The 18,217-nt window shown below is 45.3% G+C and overlaps 1 protein-coding gene across 4 annotated transcripts in view; it reads left to right on the plus strand.

Moving 5' to 3' along the window:
- sipa1l2 (signal induced proliferation associated 1 like 2) overlaps nt 1–18,217 on the plus strand; it is a 467,180-nt gene that overhangs the window by 388,225 nt on the left and 60,738 nt on the right. For all 4 annotated transcript variants that reach the window (XM_071391253.1, XM_071391254.1, XM_071391255.1 and 1 more), the window contains exons 14-16: nt 1,857–1,997; nt 7,409–7,518; nt 9,870–9,961. In XM_071391253.1, coding sequence (XP_071247354.1) covers nt 1,857–1,997; nt 7,409–7,518; nt 9,870–9,961 — 343 coding nt within the window. The remainder of the gene's footprint in view (nt 1–1,856; nt 1,998–7,408; nt 7,519–9,869; nt 9,962–18,217) is intronic.

Raw genomic sequence — 18,217 nt, forward strand, 5'->3', positions numbered from 1 at the left:
CTGAGCAGCCATGCAGTGTGACAGTGATTATGATTCCCTCTGGCTCTTGACCCCTTCAGACTTCTCGGTTCACTGTGTACTGAACCACTGTACATTTCTCAAGATATTAGCGTTAGTTAGTTAGTTTCTTACTCCAGGGAAGAGATCATGTATACATATTTTAATTCCAGCATTTTAATCAATTTCTTAATTTCCATCACTAATGTGTTATCGTTTACACACTGTCGCGTTTCTTTTGTGTTAGTATGCCTCTATAAAAAAAATTGATTACTTTCGTTGACAGAATAATTATTTTTCTTTAACTGTGCGTTTCCGGCAGTTTTTACTTTTGCCACTCGAGGGCGATCAGTTAATCGCTGGGGGTCTGTACTCCCGAAGCCAGTTAGCTAGCAGTTCCCAGCTGTTAGCAGCCAGTTAGCTAGCAGTTCTCATCTGTTAGCAGCCAGTTAGCTAGCAGTTCTCAGCTGTTAGCAGCCAGTTAGCTAGCAGTTCTCAGCTGTTAGCAGCCAGTTAGCTAGCAGTTCTCAGCTGTTAGCAGCCAGTTAGCTAGCAGTTCTCAGCTGTTAGCAGCCCGTTAGCTAGCAGTTCTCAGCTGTTAGCAGCCAGTTAGCTAGCAGTTTCTTACTGGCGAATAAAAACGGATGATTGTTGTAATTTTTTTGAGTCGTTACTGAATTATTTAATGTAACTAGTCAAACATACAAGCACACACATCCCTGGGTCTGCCAGTCCCATTCTGTTAAAGGTCCCCAAACCACACACATCCCTGGGTCCGTCGTCTTTTCAGTTCTCTGCAGCTAGCGACTGGAACGAGCTGCAACAAACACTCAAACTGGACAGTTTTATCTCCATCTCTTCATTCTAAGACTCAATCATGGACACTCTTACTGACAGTTGTGGCTGCTCTGAGTGATGTATTGTTGTCTCTACCTTCTTGCCCTTTGTGTTGTTGTCTGTGCCCAATAATGTTTGTACCATGTTTTGTGCTGCTGCCATGTTGTGTTGCTACCATGTTGTGTTTCTACCATGTTGTGTTGTCATGTGTTGTTACCATGTTGTTATCATGTTGTGTTGTTACCATGTTGTTGTCATGTTGTGTTGCTACCATGTTGTTGTCATGTTGTGTTGCTACCATGTTGTTGTCATGTTGTGTTGCTACCATGTTGTTGTCATGTTGTGTTGCTACCATGGTGTTGTCATGTTGTGTTGCTACCATGTTGTCATGTTGTGTTGCTACCATGTTGTCATGTTGTGTTGCTACCATGTTGTTGTTATGTTGTGTTGCCACCTTGCTGTGTTGTTGTCTTAGATATCTCTTGTCGTGATGTGTATTTTGTCCGATATATATATTTTTTATCCCAGCCCCCGTCCCCGCACGAGGCCTTTTGTCTTTTGGTAGGCCGTCATTGGAAGTAAGAATGTGTTCTGAACTGACTTGCCTAGTTAAATAAAGGTAAAAAAATTAATTAACCCTGTAATGAAATTCATGGTAACCTCGTAAACTATTCATTTAGACCTGGTGTTTATTTGAAACGCACTAATTTGCTAATATGTGTGCCGTGCAATGAAAAGAGACTGTCAGCTATTTGAGATTCTGCGTTTAATTGAAGTTTTACGGTATTTAAGAGTAGAGTGTGGTCTACAGTAGCAAAAACATCTGACTGTCAGTAAACAGACAGACAGAGAGTTGTTTAACAGATGTGTATAACAGCTTCTACTATATATGTTGTCTGTCTATAGCGCTGACTGTGAGAACCCTCAGGTGACCATGTGTAATAAGGGAGAGCAGCACTACTATAATGTCATAATATATAACAGTATATAATATATAGATTCTATATGTTGTGTGTCTATAGGGCTGACTGTGAGAACCCTCAGGTGACCATGTGTAATAAGGGAGACCAGCACTACCGCAGTTCCCCTAGCAACCAGTCGTCGTCTAGTGACCCGGGACCCTGTGGAAGTGGAACCTGGTCTCAACCGCCTGGATACAACGGGTAAGACCTGGCCGGGGGAGGGGGGAGGAGAGGAGAGGAGAGGAGAGGAGAGGAGAGGAGAGGAGAGGAGAGGAGAGGAGAGGAGAGGAGAGGAGAGGAGAGGAGAGGAGAGGAGAGGAGAGGAGAGGAAGGCCCAGCTGGTCAGGGAGATCCATCCTAGTCTGTCTCCAGTGGGTTAGGGACAGGGAGATCCCATCCTAGTCTGTCTCCAGTGGGTTAGGGACAGGGAGATCCCATCCTAGTCTGTCTCCAGTGGGTTAGGGACAGGGAGATCCCATCCTAGTCTGTCTCCAGTGGGTTAGGGACAGGGAGATCCCATCCTAGTCTGTCTCCAGTGGGTTAGGGACAGGGAGATCCCATCCTAGTCTGTCTCCAGTGGGTTAGGGACAGGGAGATCCCATCCTAGTCTGTCTCCAGTGGGTTAGGGACAGGGAGATCCCATCCTAGTCTGTCTCCAGTGGGTTAGGGACAGGGAGATCCCATCCTAGTCTGTCTCCAGTGGGTTAGGGACAGGGAGATCCCATCCTAGTCTGTCTCCAGTGGGTTAGGGACAGGGAGATCCCATCCTAGTCTGTCTCCAGTGGGTTAGGGACAGGGAGATCCCATCCTAGTCTGTCTCAAGTGGGTTAGGGACAGGGAGATCCCATCCTAATCTGTCTCCAGTGGGTTAGGGACAGGGAGATCCATCCTAATCTGTCTATACTGTCATTACCCTACACTGTCATTACCCTAACTCTACCAGACTTCTACAGTACATACTGTCCCGTGTGGCTCAGTTGGTAGAGCATGGCATGGTAGAGCATGGTGTGGCTCAGTTGGTAGAGCATGGCGCTTGCAACGCCAGGGTTGTGGGTTCATTCCCCACGGGGGGACCAGGATGAATATGTATGAACTTTCCAATTTGTAAGTCGCTCTGGATAAGAGCGTCAGCTAAATGACTTAAATGTAAATGTAAATGTACTGTCATTACCCTATTCTGTCATTACCCTACACTGTCATTACATACTGGCTTTAGAAGCTTTTCTATTAGGAGCTTTTATATATATATATATATATATAGAGAGAGAGAGAGAGAGAGAGAGAGAGAGAGAGAGAGAGAGAGAGAGAGAGAGTCCAAATACACCTCTGCTGTCTTCAACCAGGATCTCAGCGATCACTGCCTCATTGCCTGCGTCAGTAATGGGTCTGCGGTCAAACGACCACCCCTCGTTCACTGTCAAAAACTCCCTAAAATACTTCAGCGAGCAGGCTTTTCTAATCAACCTGGCCCGGGTATCCTGGAAGGATATTGACCTCATCCCGTCAGTAGAGGATGGCTGGTTATTCTTTAAAAGTGCTTTCCTCACCATGTTAAATAAGCACAACCCATTCAAAACATTTAGAACCAGGAACAGATATAGCCCTTGGTTCACCCCAGACCTGACTGCCCTCGACCAGCACAAAACATCCTGTGGCGTACGGCATTAGCATCAACTAGCCCCCGCGATATGCAACTTTTCAGAGAGTTCAGGAACCAATACACACAGTCAGTTAGGAAGCAAAGGCTAGCTTTTTCAAACATAAATTTGCATCCTGTAGCACTAATTCCCCAAAAGTTCTTGGACACTGTAAAGTCCATGGAGAATAAGAGCACCTCCTCCCAGCTGCCCACTGCACTGATGACAGGAAACACTGTCACCACCGATAAATCCACTACAATTGAGAATTTCAATAAGCATTTCTCTATGGCTGGCCATGCTTTCCTCCTGGCTACCCCAACCCCGGCTATGCACCCCCCGCAGCAACTTGCTCAAGCCCCCTCCCCCCCGCTTCTCCTTCACCCAAATCCAGACAGCAGATGTTCTGAAAGAGCTGCAAAACCTGGACCCCTACAAATCAGCCGGGCTAGACAATCTGGACACTCTCTTTTTAAAATTATCCGCCGCCATAGTTGCAACCCCTATTACTAGCCTGTTCAACCTCTCTTTCATATCGTCTGAGATTCCCATAGATTGGAAAGCAGCTGCGGTCATCTCCCTCTTCAAAGGGGGGGGACACTCTTGACCCTAACAGCTACAGACCTATATCTATCCTACCCTGTCTTTCTAAGGTCTTCGAAAGCCAAGTCAACAAACAGATTAACCATTTAGAATCCCACCGTACCTTCTCCGCTATGCAATCTGGTTTCAGAGCTGGTCACGGGTGCACCTCAGCCACGCTCAAGGTACTAAACGATATCATAACCGCCATCGATAAAAGACAGTACTGTGCAGCCATCTTCATCGACCTGGCCAAGGCTTTCGACTGTCATTCACCACATTATTATCGGCAGACTCAATAGCCTTGGTTTCTCAAATGACTGCCTCGCCTGGTTCACCAACTACTTCTCAGATAGAGTTCATTGTGTCAAATCGGAGGGCCTGTTGTCCGGACCTCTGGCAGTCTCTATGGGGGTAGCACAGGGTTAAATTCTCGGGCCGTCTCTTTTCTCTGTATATATCAATGATGTCGCTCTTGCTGCTGGTGATTCTCTGATCCACCTCTACGCAGACGACACCATTCTGTATACTTCTGGCCCTTCCTTGGACACTGTGTTAACCTCTCTGGGATATGTGGGAAGCTAGCGTCCCACATGGGCAACATCCAGTGAAAATGCAGAGCGACAAATTCAAGTAAATTACTATAAAAATTAAACTTTCATGAAATCACACATGCAATAAACCAAATTAAAGCTACACTTGTTGTGAATCCAGCCAATGTGTCAGATTTTTAAAAAAAACACACCTAACGATTATGTTAAGTCAGTACAGAGCCACAGAAAAACACAGCCAATTTTCCAGCCAAAGAGAGGAGTCACAAAAAGCATAAATAGAGATAAAATGACTCATGGGACTCATTTTACACAATACATGTATGTTTTGTTCGATAAAGTTCATATTTATATCCAAAAATCTTAGTTTACATTGGCGCGTTACGTTCAGTAATGTTTTGCTTCCAAAACATCCGGTGATTTTGCAGAGCCACATCAAATTATAGAAATACTCATTATAAATGTTGATGAAAATACATGTGTTATGCATGGAATTTAGACAATCTTCTCCTTAATGCAACCGCTGTGTCAGATTTCAAAAATGTTTTACCGAAAAAGCACACCATGCTATGATCTGAGTACAGCGCTCAGAGCCCAAACAAGCCAAAGAGATAGCCGCCATGTTGTGGAGTCAACAAAGTTGAAATAGTATTATAAATATTCACTTACCTTTGATGATCTTCATCAGAATGCACTCCCAGGAATCCCAGTTCCACAATAAATGTTTGTTTTGTTCGATAAAGTCCATCATTTATGTCCAAATTCCTCCTTGTTGTTCAGTACACAATATAAACTGACGACGCGCGGACAGGTCCAGGTGAAAGTTCAGACGAAAAGTCATATTACAGACCGTAGAACTTAGAATATGTGGACAACTACAAATACCTAGGTGTCTGGTTAGACTGTAAACTCTCCTTCCAGACTCACATTAAGCATCTCCAATCCAAAATTAAATCTAGAATCGGCTTCCTATTTCGCAACAAAGCCTCCTTCACTCATGCTGCCAAACTTACCCTCGTAAAACTGACCATCCTACCGATTCTCGACTTCGGCGATGTCATTTACAAAATAGCCTCCAATACTCTACTCAGCAAATTGGATGCAGTCTCTCACAGTGCCATCGGTTTTGTCACTAAAGCCCCATATACTACACACCACTGCGACCTGTATGCTCTCGTTGGCTGGCCCTCGCTATATATCCGTCGCCAAACCCACTGGCTCCAGGTCATCTATAAGTCTTTGCTAGGTAAAGCTCTGCCTTATCTCAGCTCACTGGTCACCATAGCAGCACCCACCCGTAGCACGCGCTCCAGCAGGTATATTTCACTGGTCATCCCCAAAGCCAACACCTCCTTTCCTTCCAGTTCTCTGCTGCCAATGACTGGAACAAATTGCAAAAGTCACTGAAGCTGGAGACTTTTATCTCCCTCACTGACTTTAAGCATCAGCTGTCAGAGCAGCTTAACGATCACTGCAGCTGTTCACAGCCCATCTGTAAATAGTCCACCCAACTACCTCATCCCCATATCGTTATTTTTTTTGCTCTTTTTCACTCCAGCATCTCTACTTGCACATCATCTTCTGCACATCTATCTCTCCAGTGTTAATGCTAAATTGTAATTATTTCGCCACTATGGCCTATTTATTGCCTACCTCCCTAATCTTACTACATTTGCACACACTGTATATAGATTTTTCTATTGTGTTATTGACTGTACGTTTGTTTATCCCATGTGTAACTCTGTGTTGTTGTTTGTGTCGCACTGCTTTGCTTTACCTTGGCCAGGTCGCAGTTATAAATAAGAACTTGTTCTCAACTAGCCTGGTTAAATAAAGGTGAAATTAAAAAAATTACAATTAAAAATGTTGACAGTTTGCTAGCAGCTAGCTGTATGCTAGCCCATCCTTACCTTACTGCTGACAGTATGCTAGCAGCTAGCTGTATGCTAGCCCATCCTTACCTTACTGCTGACTGTATGCTAGCCCATCCTTACCTTACTGCCGACAGTATGCTAGCAGTTAGCTGTATGCTAGCCCATCCTTACCTTACTGCTGACAGTATGCTAGCCCATCCTTACCTTACTGCTGACAGTATGCTAGCCCATCCTTACCTTACTGCTGACAGTATGCTAGCAGTTAGCTGTATGCTAGCCCATCCTTACCTTACTGCTGACTGTATGCTAGCAGTTAGCTGAAAGCTAGCCCATCCTTACCAAACTGCTGACAGTATACTAGCCCATCCTTACCTTACTGCTGACTGTATTCTAGCCCATCCTTACCTTACTGCTGACAGTATGCTAGCAGCTAGCTGTATGCTAGCCCATCCTTACCTTACTGCTGACTGTATGCTAGCAGCTAGCTGTATGCTAGCCCATCCTTACCTTACTGCTGACAGTATGCTAGCAGCTAGCTGTATGCTAGCGCATCCTTACCTTACTGCTGACAGTATGCTAGCCCATCCTTACCTTACTGCTGACTGTATGCTAGCAGCTAGCTGTATGCTAGCCCATCCTTACCTTACTGCTGACTGTATGCTAGCAGCTAGCTGTATGCTAGCCCATCCTTACCTTACTGCTGACAGTATGCTAGCAGCTAGCTGTATGCTAACCCATCCTTACCTTACTGCTGACAGTATGCTAGCAGCTAGCTGTATGCTAACCCATCCTTACCTTACTGCTGACTGTATGCTAGCAGCTAGCTCTCTCTATTGTCCATTATTTACCTCTCCCACTATGCTAGCTCAGTCAATAGCCCTCCTCACCGCTCCATCCCTGACAGAATGTTAGTTAGCTCACTCTGTAGAATAATTGACCAACTCATCCTCACCTCCATCCCTTTCCAGGTGTCCGTCCTCGGTCCTCCATGAGTGCTCCAGAGAGCTACAGGGGGGAGACAGAGAGGGGTACAGGGACACCCTCAGAGAGCCCACCCTTGAGAGTACACGGTCGGCAGGTGAGTCACTGCTCCCTATTTACTCCTACCTCTACATTAGATGACCTCTAGATGACCTCTACTGTCTGTCTCCTACCTCTACATTAGATGACCTCTAGATGACCTCTACTGTCTGTCTCCTACCTCTACATTAGATGACCTCTAGATGACCTCTACTGTCTGTCTCCTACCTCTACATTAGATGACCTCTAGATGACCTCTACTGTCTGTCTCCTACCTCTACATTAGATGACCTCTAGATGACCTCTACTGTCTGTCTCCTACCTCTACATTAGATGACCTCTAGATGACCTCTACTGTCTGTCTCCTACCTCTACATTAGATGACCTCTAGATGACCTCTACTGTCTGTCTCCTACCTCTACATTAGATGACCTCTAGATGACCTCTACTGTCTGTCTCCTACCTCTACATTAGATGACCTCTAGATGACCTCTACGGTCTGTCTCCTACCTCTACATTAGATGACCTCTAGATGACCTCTACTGTCTGTCTCCTACCTCCGCATTAGATGACCTCTAGATGACCTCTACTGTCTGTCTCCTACCTCTACATTAGATGACCTCTACACGACCTCTACTGTCTGTCTCCTACCTCTACATTATATGACCTCTAGATGACCTCTACAGTCTGTCTCCTACCTCTACATTAGATGAACTCTAGATGACCTCTACTGTCTGTCTCCTACCTCTACATTATATGACCTCTAGATGACCTCTACTGTCTGTCTCCTACCTCTACATTAGATGACCTCTAGATGAACTCTACTGTCTGTCTCCTACCTCTACATTAGATGAACTCTAGATGACCTCTACGGTCTGTCTCCTACCTCTACATTAGATGACCTCTAGATGACCTCTACTGTCTGTCTCCTACCTCTACATTAGATGACCTCTAGATGACCTCTACTGTCTGTCTCCTACCTCTACATTAGATGACCTCTAGATGACCTCTACTGTCTGTCTCCTACCTCTACATTAGATGAACTCTAGATGACCTCTACGGTCTGTCTCCTACCTCTACATTAGATGACCTCTAGATGACCTCTACTGTCTGTCTCCTACCTCTACATTAGATGACCTCTAGATGACCTCTACTGTCTGTCTCCTACCTCTACATTAGATGACCTCTACACGACCTCTACTGTCTGTCTCCTACCTCTACATTAGATGACCTCTACACGACCTCTACTGTCTGTCTCCTACCTCTACAATAGATGACCTCTAGATGACCTCTACGGTCTGTCTCCTACCTCTACATTAGATGACCTCTAGATGACCTCTACTGTCTGTCTCCTACCTCTACATTAGATGACCTCTAGATGACCTCTACTGTCTGTCTCCTACCTCTACATTAGATGACCTCTAGATGACCTCTACTGTCTGTCTCCTACCTCCACATTAGATGACCTCTAGATGACCTCTACTGTCTGTCTCCTACCTCTACATTAGATGACCTCTAGATGACCTCTACTGTCTGTCTCCTACCTCTACATTAGATGATCTCTAGATGACCTCTACTGTCTGTCTCCTACCTCCACATTAGATGACCTCTAGATGACCTCTACTGTCTGTCTCCTACCTCTACATTAGATGACCTCTAGATGACCTCTACTGTCTGTCTCCTACCTCCACATTAGATGACCTCTAGATGACCTCTACTGTCTGTCTCCTACCTCCACATTAGATGACCTCTAGATGACCTCTACTGTCTGTCTCCTACCTCTACATTAGATGACCTCTAGATGACCTCTACTGTCTGTCTCCTACCTCCACATTAGATGACCTCTAGATGACCTCTACTGTCTGTCTCCTACCTCTACATTAGATGACCTCTAGATGACCTCTACTGTCTGTCTCCTACCTCTACATTAGATGACCTCTAGATGACCTCTACTGTCTGTCTCCTACCTACGATGACCTCTAGATGACCTCTACTGTCTGTCTCCTACATTAGATGACCTCTAGATGACCTCTACTGTCTGTCTCCTACCTCTACATTAGATGACCTCTAGATGACCTCTACTGTCTGTCTCCTACCTCTACATTAGATGACCTCTAGATGACCTCTACTGTCTGTCTCCTACCTACGATGACCTCTAGATGACCTCTACTGTCTGTCTCCTACATTAGATGACCTCTAGATGACCTCTACTGTCTGTCTCCTACCTACGATGACCTCTAGATGACCTCTACTGTGCCTGTGGTAACCCTGTAGGACACATTCATCTCATCTCACCCCTCTTCTCTTCCTCCCCCTCTTCTCTTCCTCCCCCTCTTCTCTTCCTCCCCCTCTTCTCTTCCTCCCCCTCTTCTCTTCCTCCCCCTCTTCTCTTCCTCCCCCTCTCTACAGAGGCCAAGTGGCACATCCCATCCACCAAGATCCTCAACTCTCGGAAACAAAGAGATGGGGGCAAGGAGTCGCCCAACAAGCAGAACCGGGGGGTAAGTGACTGGGTGTGGGCTGTGGCTATGGGGGTGTCAAAGGCTGGGGTTGTCACATCTCTGGGTGTCTGGTTGGTAGAGAGGAGGGTGTCTGGTTGGTAGATAGGAGGGTGTCTGGTTGGTTGGAGAGGAGGGTGTCTGGTTGGTAGAGAGGAGGGTGTCTGGTTGGTAGAGAGGAGGGTGTCTGGTTGGTAGAGAGGAGGGTGTCTGGTTGGTAGAGAGGAGGGTGTCTGGTTGGTGGAGAGGAGGGTGTCTGGTTGGTAGAGAGGAGGGTGTCTGGTTGGTAGAGAGGAGGGTGTCTGGTTGGTAGAGAGTGGTGGGTAGTATATGGGGCTTTGGAGACAAAACGGATGGCACTGTGATAGACTGCATCCAGTTTGCTGAGTAGAGTGTTGGAGGTTATTTTGTAAATGACATCGCCAAAGTCGAGGATCGGTAGGATAGTCAGTTTTACGAGGGTATGTTTGGCAGCGTGAGTGAAGGAGGATTTGTTGCAAAATAGGAAGCCGATTCTAGATTTAATTTTGGATTGGGGATGTTTAATATGAGTCTGGAAGGAGAGTTTACAGTCTAGCTAGACACCTAGTGTGAGCAGACCAAGTAATTTGGGGTCACTAAAGTGGAAAGGTGGAATAAACGAGTCAGGAGTAGGTTTTCTTGATTGAGCACAGTTCTCTATTGAGGGATTTCTATCAATATAAACACAATCAATGAGAATCTCCCAAGGAACAACATACACCTTCTTCACCTTCTTCTTTAGTTGACACAGGAACACAAGACGATTATCTTTAAACTATAACAACAATTACAGATTTGTCACCGTCTTAATGGATCTTCTTGGATAGCTCCCCTCTCATGGTAGCCATCCTCCAGAGATAGTTTGTCTTCCCCCTTATCTGCTGGGGAAAGAGAATATGTCATTAGTACCGTCAGCTGTGCTTAATTGCCTTGTATCACATGCCTTGTTGGGCTATTATCCGTGAGCCCAGCCTGCCCTTCTGGTGGTCCTTCCACACTAGGTATTTGTAGTTGTCCACATATTCTAAGTCAGAACCGTCCAGAGTAGTGATGCCAGTCGGGCGGGTGGGTGCAGGCAGCGATCGGTTGAAAAGCATGCATTTAGTTTTACTAGCGTTTAAGAGCAGTTGGAGGCCCCGGAAGGAGAGTTGTATGTCATCGAAGCTCGTTTGGAGGTTTGTTAACACAGTGTCCAAAGAAGGGCCAGATGTATACAGAATGGTGTCTTCTGCGTAGAGGTGGTTTAAGGAATCACCTGCAGCAAGAGCGAAATCATTGATATATACAGAGAAAAGAGTCGGCCCGAGAATTGAACCCTGTGCTACCCCCATAGAGACTGCCAGAGGTCCGGACAACAGGCCCTCCGATTTGACACAATGAACTCTATCTGAGAAGTAGTTGGTGAAACAGGCGAGGCAGTCATTTGAGAAACCAAGGCTGTTGAGTCTGCCGATAAGAATGCAGTGATTGACAGAGTCGAAAGCCTTGGCCAGGTCGATGAAGACGGCTGCACAGTAATGTCTCTTATCGATGGCGGTTATGATATCGTTTAGTACTTTGAGCGTGGCTGAGGTGCACCTGTGACCAGCTCGGAAAACGGATTGCACAGCGGTGGGATTCAAAGTGGTCAGTAATCTGTTTGTTAACTTGGCTTTCGAAGACTTTAGAGAGGCAGGGCAGGATGGGTATAGATCTGTAACAGTTTGGGTCTAGAGTGTCACCCCCTTTGAAGAGGGGGATGACCGCAGAAGCTTTCCGATCTTTGGGAATCTCAGACGATACGAAAGAGAGTTTGAACAGACTGGTAATAGGGGTTGCAACAATGGCGGCAGATAATTTTAGAAAGAGAGGGTCCAGATTGTCTAGCCCAGCTGATTTGTAGGGGTCCAGATTTTGCAGCTCTTTCAGAACATCAGCTGTCTGGATTTGGGTGAAGGAGAAATGGGGGAGCCTTGGGCAAGTAGCTGCGGGGGGTGCGTAGCTGTTGGTCCGGGGTAGGGGTAGCCAGGAGGAAAGCATGGCCAGCCATAGAGAAATGCTTATTGAAATTCTCAATTATAGTGGATTTATCGGTGGTGACCGTGTTACCTAGTTTCAGTGCAGTGGGCAGCTGGGAGGACGTGCTCTTATTCTCCATGGACTTTACAGTGCCCCAAAACCTTTTGGAGTTATAGCTACAAGATGCAAATTTCTGTTTGAAAAAGCTAGCCTTTGCTTTCCTAACTGTCTGTGTGTATTGGTTCCTGACTTTCCTGAAAAAGTTGCATATCGCGGGGACTATTCGATGCTTGTGCAGTCTGCCACAGGATGTTTTTGTGCTGGTCGAGGGCAGTCAGGTCTGGAGTGAACCAAGGGCTATATCTGTTCTTAGTTCTATTTTTTTTTAAATGGTTCCTGCTTATTTAAGATGGTGAGGAAACTACTTTTAAAGAACGACCAGGCATCCTTGACTGACGGGATGAGGTCAATATCCTTCCAGGATACCCGGGCCAGGTCGATTAGAAAGGCCTGCTTGCAGAAGTGTTTTAGGGAGCGTTTGACAGTGATGAGGGGTGGTCGTTTGACCGTGGACCCATAGCAGATGCAGGCAATGAGGCAGTGATCGCTGAGATCCTGATTGAAAACAGCAGAGGTGTGTTTGGAGGGCAAGTTGGTCTGGATAATATCTATGAGGGTGCCCGTGTTACGGATTTAGGGTTGTACCTGGTAGGTTCCTTGATAATTTGTGAGATTGAGGGCATCTAGCTTAGATTGTAGGACTGCCGGGGTGTTGACCTCTCTAGGGTACGTGGGACGCTAACGTCCCACCTTACCAACATCCAGTGAAAGTGCAGGGCGCCAAATTCAAACAACAGAAATCTCATAATTAAAATTCCTCAAACATACATGTATTATACACCATTTTAAAGAAACACTTGTTGTTAATCCCACCACAGTGTCCGATTTCAAAAAGGCTTTACGACGAAAGCACACCATGCGATTATGTTAGGTCAGTACCTAGTCACAAAAAACACAGCCATTTTTCCAGCCAAAGAGAGGAGTCACAAAAAGCAGAAATAGAGATAAAATTAATCACTAACCTTTGATGATCTTCATCAGATGACACTCATAGGACTTCATGTTACACAATACATGTATGTTTTGTTCGATAAAGTTCATATTTATATCCAAAAATCTCAGTTTACATTGGCGCGTTATGTTCAGTAGTTCCAAAACATCCGGTGATTTTGCAGAGAGCCACATCAATTTACAGAAATACTCATAATAAACATTGCTAAAAGATACAAGTGTTATGCATGGAATTATAGATCCACTTCTCCTTAATGCAACTGCTGTGTCAGATTTCAAAAAAACTTTACAGAAAAGCGCACCATGCAAAAATCTGAGTACAGCGCTCAGACACAAAATCAAGCCATACAGATATCCGCCATGTTGTGGAATCAACCTTTGATGATCTTCATCAGAATGCACTCCCAGGAAACCCAGTTCCACAATAAATGTTTGTTTTGTTCGATGAAGTCCATCATTTATGTCCAAATACCTCCTTTTTGTTCGCACGTTTAGCCCAGTAATCCAAATTCATGAGGCGCGATCATTAGGTCCAGACGAAAGTCCAAAAGTTCCGTTACAGTCCTTAGAAACATGTCAAACGATGTATGGAATCAATCTTTAGTATGTTTTTAACATAAATCGTCAATAATGTTCCAACCGGAGAATTCCTTTGTCTTCAGAAATGCAATGGAACTCAAGCTAACTCTTACGTGAACACGCATGGTCAGCTCATGGCACTCTGGGAGAGACCTTACTCAATCCCCTCTCATTCGCCCCCACTTCACAGTAGAAGCCTCAAACAAGGTTCTAAAGACTGTTGACATCTAGTGGAAGCCTTAGGAAGTGCAACATGATCCCATTTCCACTTTATCTTGGATAGGCAAAGAGTTGAAAAACTACAAACCTCAGATTTCCCACTTCCTGGTTGGATTCTTTCTCAGGTTTTTGCCTGCCATATGAGTTCTGTTATACTCACAGACATCATTCAAACAGTTTTAGAAATGCCAGAGTGTTTTCTATCCAAATATACTAATACTATGCATATCTTAGCTTCTGGGCCTGAGTAACAGGCAGTTTACTCTGGGCACGCTTTTCATCCGGACGTGAAAATACTGCCCCCTACCCCAAATAAGTTAAGCATATCCCAGTTTAGATCACCTAACAGAACGAACTCTGAAGATAGATGGGGGTGCAATCAATTCACATATGGTGTCCAGGGCACAGCTGGGAGCTGAGGGGGGTCTATAACAGGCGGCAACAGTGAGAGACTTATTTATGGAGAGATACATTTTTTTTAATTAGAAGCTCGAATTGTTTGGGTACAGACCTGGAAAATATGACATAACTTTGAAGGCTATCTCTGCAATAGATTGCAACTCCTCCCCCTTTGGCAATTCTATCTTGACGGAAAATGTTGTAGTTGGGGATGGAAATCTCAGAATTCAGCCAGGATTCAAACACGGCAAGGACATCAGGGTTGGCGGAGTGTGCCAATTAGTGAGTAAAACAAACTTAGGGAGGAGGCTTCTGATGTTAACATGTTACAGAAGTCAACAAATGAGAGCGCCTGGGGACACGCAGGGCCTGGGTTTACCTCCACATCACCCGAGGAACAGAGGAGGAATAGGATTAGGGTACGGCTAAAGGCTATTAAAACTGGTCGTCTAGTGCATTGGGGACAGAGAATGAAAGGAGCAGATTTCTGGTCGTGGTAGGATAGATTCAGGGCATAATGTACAGACAGGGGTATGGTGGGGTGCAGGTACAGTGGAGGTAAACCCAGACATTGAGTGACGATAAGAGAGGTTGCATCTCTGGACACGCTAGTTATGCTGGGTGAGGTCACCGCATGTGTGGGAGGTGGGACAAAAGAGGTGTCTGAGGCATGTTGAGTGGGACTAGGGTCTCCGCAGTGAACTAAAAACAATGCTAACTATCCTAAACAACAGTATACAAGGCATATTGACATTTGAGAGAGACATAAAGCGAGGCATAAAGCAATCACAAGTGTTGATTGGGAGAGCTAGCTAAGACAACAACGGGTAAGACAACAACAGCTAATCAGCTAAGACAACAACAACAGGTAAAATGGCGATGAATGAGCAGAGAGGGTCAGTTAACTACACACAGGGCCTGAGTTTGAGGCTGGGGCCGACAGATAAACAAAACAAACTGATCACTGAGCAGGTCGGGAGATGGGCCTGGCTCAAGGTTAGCTTTGGGGCTGGGCCACTGGGTAGCAGCTAGCTAGCTGTGATGATCAGGAGTAGTGGTCCAGGGCTTACGGCAGGAATCCGGTGTTGTAGGAGAAAAACAGGTGCTGTGCAGACTGGCAGGCTGGCGAGTATTTTCCTAATAGCGTCTGGTGTCTGTGCTAAAGGTAAAGGCCGCTAGCAGTGGCTAACAGTTCTGGCTATAAGGTCGAAAAATAGCAGATCCGTATCACATTGGGTGAGGCGGGTTACCGGAAGGTATATTTAATTTAAAAATGATCAATAGATTGAAAATATATTGAAATATATACAAAAAAGACGAAATTACACAAGAAAACGAGAAACAACGTCTGCACTGCTACACCATCTTGGATCTGCCATTGGGTGTGTAACCCCCTTCTATCAGTCTCTCTCTCTCCATCTCAATTCAATTCAATTCAATTCAAGGGGCTTTATTGGCATGGGAAACATGTGTTAACATTGCCAAAGCAAGTGAGGTAGATATTATACAAAAGTGAAATAAACAATTCAAATTAACAGTAAACATTACACATACAGAAGTTTCAAAACAATAAAGACATTACAAATGTTATATTATATATACACAGTATTGTAACAATGTACAAATGGTAAAAGCACACAAGTTAAAATAAATAAGCATAAATATGGGTTGTATTTACAATGGTGTTTGTTCTTCACTGGTTGCCCTTTTCTTGTGGCAACAGGTCACAAATCTTGCTGCTGTGATGGCACACTGTGGAATTTCTCCCAGTAGATATGGGAGTTTATCAAAATTGGATTTGTTTTCAAATTCTTTGTGGATCTGTGTAATCTGAGGGAAATATGTCTCTCTAATATGGTCATACATTGGGCAGGAGGTTAGGAAGTGCAGCTCAGTTTCCACCTCATTTTGTGGGCAGTGTGCACATAGCCTGTCTTCTCTTGAGAGCCATGTCTGCCTACGGCAGCCTTTCTCAATAGCAAGGCTATGCTCACTGAGTCTGTACATAGTCAAAGCTTTCCTTAAGTTTGTGTCAGTCACAGTGGTTAGGTATTCTGCCACTGTGTACTCTCTGTTTAGGGCCAAATAGCATTCTAGTTTGCTCTGTTTTTTTGTTAATTCTTTCCAATGTGTCAAGTAATTATCTTTTTGTTTTCTCATGATTTGGTTGGGTCTAATTGTGCTGTTGTCCTGGGGCTCTGTGGTTTGTGTTTGTGAACAGAGCCCTAGGACAAGCTTGCTTAGGGGACTCTTCTCCAGGTTCATCTCTCTGTAGGTGATGGCTTTGTTATGGAAGGTTTGGGAATCGCTTCCTTTTAGGTGGTTGTAGAATTTAACGGCTCTTTTCTGGATTTTGATAATTAGTGGGTATCGGCCTAATTCTGCTCTGCATGCATTATTTGGTGTTGTACGTTGTACACGGAGGATATTTTTGCAGAATTCTGCAAGCAGAGTCTCAATTTGGTGTTTGTCCCATTTTGTGAAATCTCGGTTTGTGAGTGGACCCCAGACCTCACAATCATAAAGGGCAATGGGCTCTATGACTGATTCAAGTGTTTTTAGCCAGATCCTAATTGGTATGTTGAAATTTATGTTCCTTTTGATGGCATAGAAGGCCCTTCTTGCCTTGTCTCTCAGATCGTTCACAGCTTTGTGGAAGTTACCTGTGGTGCTGATGTTTAGGCCGAGGTATGTATAGTTTTTTGTGTGCTCTAGGGCAACGGTGTCTAGTTGGAATTTGTGGTCCTGGTGACTGGACCTTTTTTGGAACACCATTATTTTGGTCTTACTGAGATTTACTGTCAGGGCCCAGGTCTGACAGAATCTGTGCAGAAGATCTAGGTGCTGCTGTAGGCCCTCCTTGGTTGGTGACAGAAGCACCAGATCATCAGCAAACAGTAGACATTTGACTTCGGATTCTAGTAGGGTGAGACCGGGTGCTGCAGACTGTTCTAGTGCCCGCGCCAATTCGTTGATATATATGTTGAAGAGGGTGGGGCTTAAGCTGCATCCCTGTCTCACCCCACGACCCTGTGTGAAGAAATGTGTGTGTTTTTTGCCAATCTTAACCGCACACTTGTTGTTTGTGTACATGGATTTTATAATGTCGTATGTTTTACCCCCAACACCACTTTCCATCAATTTGTATAGCAGACCCTCATGCCAAATTGAGTCGAAGGCTTTTTTGAAATCAACAAAGCATGAGAAGACTTTGCCTTTGTTTTGGTTTGTTTGGTTGTCAATTAGGGTGTGTAGGGTGAATACATGGTCTGTTGTACGGTAATTTGGTAAAAAGCCAATTTGACATTTGCTCAGTACATTGTTTTCATTGAGGAAATGTACGAGTCTGCTGTTAATGATAATGCAGAGGATTTTCCCAAGGTTACTGTTGACGCATATTCCACGTTTCTCTCCTAACTCTCCTCACATCTCTCTAACTCTCTCTTTCTCTCCCTCTCCCTCTCCCTCTCCCTCTCCCTCTCCCTCTCCCTCTCCCTCTCCCTCTCTCTCTCTCTCTCTCTCTCTCTCTCTCTCTCTCTCTCTCTCTCTCTCCGTCTCCGTCTCCGTCTCCGTCTCCGTCTCCGTCTCCGTCTCCGTCTCTCTCTCTCTCTCTCTCTCTCTCTCTCTCTCTCTCTCTCTCTCTCTCTCTCTCTCTCTCTCTCTCTCTCTCTCTCTCTCTCTCTCTCTCTCTCTCTCCTCCTCTCTAACGCTCTCTCTCCCTCCTCTCTCCTCCTCCTTCTCGCTCTCTCGCTCTCTCTCCTCCTCTCCTTCTCTCCTCCTCTCCTCCTCTCCTTCTCTCTCTCTCCCTCTCGCTCTCTCTCCCTCCTCTCTCCTCTTCCTTCTCGCTCTCTCGCTCTCTCTCCTCCTCTCCTCCTCTCCTCCTCTCCTTCTCTCCTCCTCTCCTTCTCTCTCTCTCCCTCTCGCTCTCTCTCCCTCCTCTCTCCTCTTCCTTCTCGCTCTCTCGCTCTCTCT

Source organism: Salvelinus alpinus, chromosome 3 (genome assembly GCF_045679555.1).
Source record: "Salvelinus alpinus chromosome 3, SLU_Salpinus.1, whole genome shotgun sequence".
In the NCBI taxonomy this organism is placed as follows: Eukaryota; Metazoa; Chordata; class Actinopteri; order Salmoniformes; family Salmonidae; genus Salvelinus; species Salvelinus alpinus.